The 7,755-nt window shown below is 42.3% G+C and overlaps 1 protein-coding gene across 3 annotated transcripts in view; it reads left to right on the plus strand.

Annotated features, from left to right (window-relative positions):
- LOC143806751 (vascular endothelial growth factor A-like) overlaps positions 1 to 7,400 on the plus strand; it is a 54,535-nt gene extending 47,135 nt beyond the window's left edge. For all 3 annotated transcript variants that reach the window (XM_077287600.1, XM_077287599.1, XM_077287598.1), the window contains exons 8-9: positions 4,750 to 4,872; positions 6,714 to 7,400. In XM_077287600.1, the coding sequence (XP_077143715.1) occupies positions 4,750 to 4,872; positions 6,714 to 6,735 (145 nt within the window). In that variant the 3' untranslated portion in view covers positions 6,736 to 7,400. The remainder of the gene's footprint in view (positions 1 to 4,749; positions 4,873 to 6,713) is intronic.
- Positions 7,401 to 7,755: the final 355 nt, after the last annotated feature.

Consider the following 7,755-nt stretch of genomic DNA (forward strand, 5'->3'; position numbering starts at 1 on the left):
TGTTTGGTTCCTGCCTACCTGCTCCCAGATCTTTCAGGATAAGCTAAGTGCTGATTTTCAGTTGTTTGGTTTTTTGTCCAGCTTGCTTAGAATGTCTCTTTGTTAGCTGGTTGCTCTAGTGGACTGAGGTTCTCCCCATGTGCCATGAGTTGGCACATGGGTTCTTGTAATCTCAGGATGGTTTTTTTGATTAGGGTTTTTTGCTGACCGCTCAGTCCCCTTTTGTGTCATTCTGCTTTCTAGTTTTCAGCGGGCCTCTATTTGCTAAAGCTATATACATCATCTCTATGTATGTGCCTTCCTCTCATTTCACCGTCAATACATGTGGGGGGCAACTATATCTTTGGGGTTAATTCCTCTGGAGGCAAGTGAGGTCTTTGTTTTCTCTGCAGTACTAGTTAGCTCTTAGGCTGGTGCGTGGCGTCTAGAACCAACGTAGGCACGCTCCCTGGCTATCTCTAGTTGCGTTTGTCAGGCGTAGGGCAGCGGTCAGCCCAGGTTCCATCACCCTAGAGCTCGTCCGATATTTATTATACTTTGCTTATCCTGTGCTATCCCTAGCCATTGGGGATTCATGACAGGTGCCGTGGTCGGTGGTCCACTCTGGTGGGGGTGGTGGTAGCTCTTCCTCAGGTGGGATGGAGTGCACAAGATGTACTGGATGAGGTGGGGCTCCCTCCGAATCCTTGAGGGACAGCCAGACTGCAAATGTCCAGGTTGCCCACACCCATAACATCTCCTCTCTGTGATACCCCCAGGTCATGGTCGGAACTGTTGGGGCCCAGGATTGTGAGGTGTGATTGTCATCGGCTTGCGTCTAGGTGGAAGGGCAGATATAATCGGAGGGGTGCGGGGTGCGGGAGAAGGCCGTGATTCATTGTCCAGAAGCCTCCTCCATTGAGGTCAGATAGTAAGGGCTTCATCGGCCAGGGCTGCAGCTCTATCCATGGTGCACGGCGTGCGCTTCTGGACCCATTCCCATACATCTGCGGGGCACTTGGCAAGAAATTGTTCTATAAGGAACGCCTGTATATCATCTTCCACAGTAAAGGCGCTTTCTGCCTCCAGCCATCTCCGACATGCCTGGGACATCTTATGTGCATACATCCTAAACGATCCCCCCGTAGTGCATGGGAGGTCTCGGAACTTGGCCCTATATGAGTCTGGGGTGATAGCATGATAATCCAGGATAGTCTGCTTTACAATGTTACAATCCCGATTCCGCTGTGAGTCAATGGTTCGGTAAGCCTCCGCCAGGCTACCGTTCAGGAATCCCACTAACAAACGCTTCCAGCCAGAGTGGGGCACCTCCATCACAGCACACTGCTGCTCAAAGTCCTTGAAGAACCCTTCCACATCTCCGGAAGCCTCATCAAATGGCTTAAACTCTGTCCTGGTGATCCGTACAGGATCGTTGGGTTTACATTCCACATTACTTTACTCCCTCTTTCAAGCTCCATTGCTTCTTGTCTCCGCTGTGCCCGGCGGGCATCCTCCTCCTTGTACTCCTGAGAGATGCCTGGGCCCAGAACCGCCATCTCTTCTTCGTACCACACCACCCACTGGCTTTTTGGGGTGGGGGTCCTCATCTCCAGTGCTCGTCCTTCAGACATATGGGAGGAGGTGGCCGGGCTGGCACCTACCAGTAAGTCAGTTAAGGCCTTTTGAGTCAGTCCCTGGTAGTTCAGGCCCAGGTCTCTCCTCTAAATTCTCCTGTAAACTGGATACAGTCCAATTTCAGTTCTCACTCTGTGGGTGGTTCTCCATTAGGTTACGCTCTGTTGATCCCGCTGCTGCCACCAGTTGTCATGGGGTCCTTCTCCTGTTATGATCCCAATGGCAGAGGATCTCAGAGATTACAGCAAAGTCTGCAAACATAAATACCAGCTCATAGGGAAGTGGTAACTAAGCTGACCATATACCTGATCCTAGCACAACCAACTAACAGTAGCCGGGGAACGTGCCTACGTTGATTCTAGACGTCTCGCGCCAGCCGGAGAACTAACTAACCCTATCAGGGAAAATAAGACCTCTCTTGCCTCCAGAGAAAAGACCCCAAAGTTATAATACAAGCCCCCAACAAATAATAACGTAAGAATGAACTAGATTTTAGCAAAGAGAGGCCCACTGACTAATAGCAGAAGATAGTAAGATGACTTATATGGTCAGCAAAAAACCCTGCAAAATATCCACGCTGAATATCCAAGAACCCCCGAACCGACTAACGGTGAGGGGGGAGAATATCAGCCCCCTAGAGCTTCCAGCGATATCAGGAATCACATTTTGTACAAGCTGGACAAAAATATGAACAATGCAAATAAACAAAAATAAGAAAGCAGGACTTAGCTTATCTTGCAAAGAACCAGGACCTGAAGACAGGAGCAAACAGAAATGAACTGATTACAACGATGCCAGGCACTGGACTGAGAATCCAGGAAGTTTAAATAGCAACACCCCAGGCCTAACGAACCAGGTGAGAACCAACCTGGGAAAAGACAATCCAAGTGCCAAACCACTAGTGACCACAAGAGGGAGCCAAGAAGTATAGTTCACAACATTCTCCGATACCACACAATCAACAGAACGAGGGAAGTGTGAACAATCCCAAGACCTTTATTTAGGCAAAAATATGAAAGGTCCATATACAATCCACCACACAAAGGATAAAATAGTCCAGAAGCCGAATGCAGTTCAGTAACAGGATACAAGTCCAACAATCCAGCAGACAGGATAGCATAGTCCATATGCTCTTCTTTCTCTCTGAGGTGCTATGAACACATCATCATTCCACACAGAACTGATCTGTGTCTCACCTCCCTGATATTTTAAGTCTCCCTCCTCATTCACAGGTCAGGAGGGGGAAGGTCTCAGGGGCTCATTGTTTCAACAAGCTAGGTCAACATGTCATTAGCATATTAGCAAACAATACAGCACTGTGGGGCTGATATCATATGGCAGCAACAGCCATTCATCAACTAGCAAATAACTCCTTCTACAAGAGAACACCATGAAAATAAGTAAAATAGAAATATACACAAAAATGATACCCACATAGCATATCACACCATCGCACTCCTTATCAAACCCAACAGGATATGAGACATGGTTTACATACAGTAAACCATTTCATATCCGTTATATTTTTACATATTCCTCACTACCAATGTTAGAAGTGTCTGTGTGCAAAATTTGGTGACTCTAGCTGTTAAAATAAAGTGTTAAATCACGGAAAAAATGGCGTGGGCTCCCGTGCAATTTTCTCTGCCGGAGTGGGAAAGCCTGTGACTGAGGGCAGATATTATTAGCCTAGAGAGAGACCATGGTTATTGGCCCCCCCCAGCTAAAAACATCTGCCCCCGGGCACCCCAGAAAAGGCACATCTGTAAGATGCGCCTATTCTGGCACTTAGCCTCTCTCTTCCCACTCCCGAGTAGCAGTTGGATATGGGGTAATAAAGGGTTAATGTCACCTTGCTAATGTAAGGTGATATTAAGCCTAGTTAATAATGGAGAGATGTCAATAAGACATCTATCCATTATTAATCCAATAGTAGTAAAGGGTTAATAATACACACATTATGAATAAAGTATTTTAATGAAATAAATACACATTGTGTTTTAAAATCTTTATTGCACACTTAATCCACCTGAAGACCCTCGTTCTGTAAAAAAAATAAAAATAAAAAAGCAACAATATCCCATACGTCTCCAACGTTCTGTCATGTCCCACGCTGTAAAGCCATCTGAAGGGGTTAAATAAATTTACAACCAGGAGCGCTGCTAATGCAGCTGTTGCTCCTGGTTGTAAAAACTGGGGAATGAATGGAATGCAGGGGAACGTAGCATCGTAGACTTGCATTGCTGCGCCCCCTGCTGGCATAAACTCATATGAACTCTAGCGTGGGAATTTTTGTGACTATATATATATATATATATATATATATATATATATATATATATATATACCTATACTATGTGTATGCAAATTGCCTCTTCTATGTGTAGACATTTATTTTATCTATTCTATTCTAACCTTTCAGTGTGATTTTACTGTACACCACACTGAATTACCGGCTTTTCTATAGAACACCGGTACGTATTTATCACAATTCACACGCATGGTCCGTGTGTAATCCGTATTTTTCTCGCCCCCATAGACTTTCATTGGTGGATTTTTTGCGCAATACGCTGACAAATGCAGAATGCTGCGATTTTCTACACCCATAAAATACGGCTGCGAAATATACGGCAGATAGGAGCTTCCCCATAGAGAATCATTGGTCCGTGTGCAATGCGTTGTTTTTGCGCCTCTCATACGTCCTTAAAACTCTCTAGTGCGTCCCCAGTTTCAAACACAACAGTCATAAGTAACAACATTAACAATAATACAATAATTAAAGCAAAATAAAACAAAATAAAAGGACTCTGCTCGTGAGAGCTTACAATCTACAATGAGGTGGAGTCTTGAAGTCTTAGCCTCTCACCCAGCCAAATCAGATCTCATACTTTGCACTGATGAGGGGCAATACACCGAAACATGTGTCTACAAATTGAGATTCTTATTTGGCTTTTATCCCAAGTCATATTTCAAGGCTCGTTAAAGGGTTGATAATGACTAGTAGGATCGTTACTTCCAATAGGTGGCACTAGAGTTCACGTCCTCTTCCTCTCTGAAGAGGCAATTTGCATAATATAAATTTAGGCAGGTTCGCTCATCACTAACATCTACTCTTTTTTTTCCTTTCTTCAGGTCTGCTTGTCTACCATGTCGTCCGCGAAGAACTTTAAATCCTAAAAACTGCAAATGTGTCTGTGAGATTACCGAAGAGCAATGTAACCAACGAGGACGCACGTTAAATAGAGAGCGCTGCAGGTAATGCACTCCCCGCTCTCCGTGTGCCGCTCTCTGCACCGGTACCTAGAGAAGTTAGGACAGGAGTGTCCAGCATAGAGAATCACTCCAAATATAGGAAAGGCAAAACTGTCAGTGTTCAATTCTCCAGCAGTATCACTACAGGAAAACTGTCGGATTACATATTGCTCATTAATGGACTGCTGAGACCCTTGTTAAAGTTACTTTTCACTCCAACTTATTAATGGAGACAATATATAAGGGCACGCTTCTATTAAATAAGGTTTTCCCATCATTAAAGATTCTTATATTACATGGATGATTTAAAAAATGAGCAATGTTTACCATTTACTTGCTTTTTTTTTAAGAAAATGATCCAGTGAAGAGTTATGACCCTCTCAGTCACTATAACCACAGCCATTTTTCCTCTGATCACTGCAGAACGACCAGCAGGGTTAGCTTTCTGTCCTGCTTGTCAGGAAAGCAGCAAATCTCTGCCATAGTATGGCAGTATAGCCAGAAACACTTTTTGCAAGGGAGGAAGAAAGCTCTATATGGTCAGATGCCAGAAGGGGAAGGAGACTAATTCTGTTCATAACTGACCCCAATCAGACATATTAGCCATAGCACCAATGGAGTGCACATGGAAGCAAAAAATATTACAAATTCTTATGTTGGGTTGAGTTGGAGTTCAAATGTTCTGATTTACATATCCTATTTTTATTTCTATAAAATTATTTAAAATTAATAAAAATGTACCGGATTTAAAAAAAATTCTTATGCTACAGGGAAGGAGCAAAGTTCCTGCAATAGCTTATCAGTATAGCTAAGGAAATGCTTTATACAGAGGAGGTAGAAGGCACTATATCATCAGATGCCAGAAGGGGAAGGAGGCTAATTCTGTTCCTAGCTTTCTCTAATCACACAGATTAACCATAGCGCCAACTGGGGACACATGGAAGCAAAAAATATTACAAATTCTTATGCTACTGGGAAGGAGTGAAATCTCTGAAGTAGCTTGTTAGTATAGCTATAGAAATGTCTTCTGCATGGGAGGAAGAAGGCACTATATGAGCAGATGACAAAAGGAGAAGGAGGCTAATTCTGGTCATAGTTGACCCCAATCGCACAGATTAGCCACAGCACCAATTGGGGACAGATAGAAGCAAATATTATTAAAAATGTTATTCTACAAGCAAAGCAAATTAATATTAAACAGCTATTAAGAGACTTTCAGAACTTTTGGTATGAAAGCGACTCAGCCCCTTAAACTCAGGGTGCTTGAAAATGAGTTGGTTAAGCCAACAAATCCATAAAAAAGCGACATACCAGAAAATATTATTGTGTTCTTCCCATTTTCCTAGATTGATATTGTCAGATAACACTCGTAAAACAAAGCAGTTTTGCAGTTAACAGCTTATTAAAATGTGCAACCGTTATTGAGATATTATCACTTTTTTTTGCTTATAGCTCGTTGCCCAGGAGACCGACCACCACTGCTTTTTAGATTGTAAGCACTGTGTTGTAGTTAGCCAGGATTATGAGTAAAAATTGTGCTCCAGCGATCCCAGACTGCTTCAAAATAATGCTTACAAGCTCATAGTAAAGCCCTTGTAAGCACTGCTCAAGTTCTGCTGTCTAGCAGCGGTGGTCGGTGTTCAAGGTAACGGGGTGTAAACAAAAGTTAAGTGTTACTATCTCAAAAATGGCTGAAAATTTTAATAAGCAGTGAACTGCAAAATTGCTAGAATTTACATTCACATTAATTTTTATTTAATAAAAGGCATTTTAATGTAAATTAAAAACTTGACCATTTAGGATTACATTTGTAGCTTAATGTTCTTTACTCTTTTTCCTGGCAGGTGTGACAAGCCAAGAAGCTGACAGTCACCCGGCAAACAGAGAAAGTAAAGTTTCAGTGGTTTACTATGCAGAACCAGATTCTGTGTCGGTGTTTGACACCATGCTGGTAAACACAAGATATCCGCTGGGGAATAACAGCCACTAAATATCATGGCCATAGTTATGGGAGCCCTCTCCATGGTATATGTGCAGTCAGAATGGCGTCCTATTCGGCTGATATATATAAGGTGGACTTGCTGAAGAGGGGCCTCAGGATCCACACACAAAATTAAAGACAATGTCAAACAATCTGGAAAAGGAATCCATTCTTAAATATTTTACAACAATGTGGATAAGTCATCTATTAACAAATATGCGAACTTACTGTGTTACCTTTAAAAGTGCCTAATATCTGCTTTCTGCACATAATAACCATAAAGCATCAAAATATCCTAAATACATTTTTACAATCTAGAAGAACAACATTGAGAAGAAAAGGAATCAACACAGGTGTATCAGCAAATGGGGATGGCCTTCAGATCTGACAGTGAAAATATTCATAACAAACTATTCATGTCACAATGAAGAAAATTTGCTAAAACTTTCTTAATGGGGTGGCCCAACACAAAAATGCATTTTAATCCTAAATACCTATTTATTTAATGTTGTAATCTAATCTCTTTTCTAATATACGTCAATGAAAAAGTCTCTACCATTCCCTCTCTATTTAACTGTTTGATTTTCTTTATTACTTCCTCTGTGATGACACTTGATTTGAGAATCCCAGGGCATGCTAGGATAGTCAGACGAGTCATCATTAGGGGACAAAAGTATCAATTCTGATGTATGCTCAGTAATTCTTGTCACTGTGTAATATGCACAGTGACAGTGCGCCGGCATGCAGGAAAAGCAGAGACCAGTGCTTCCCCCACAAAGTTTCTGCTGACAGTGCGCTCTCTTGCTGACTTTTTACTTATCAGAAAAGGTGAGTGAGCGCACTGTCAATGTGCATATTACACAGTGAAAAGAATCTACTAATCACATACGTTGGTATTGACATGC

This window comes from Ranitomeya variabilis, chromosome 2, assembly GCF_051348905.1.
Source record: "Ranitomeya variabilis isolate aRanVar5 chromosome 2, aRanVar5.hap1, whole genome shotgun sequence".
Classification (NCBI taxonomy): Eukaryota; Metazoa; Chordata; class Amphibia; order Anura; family Dendrobatidae; genus Ranitomeya; species Ranitomeya variabilis.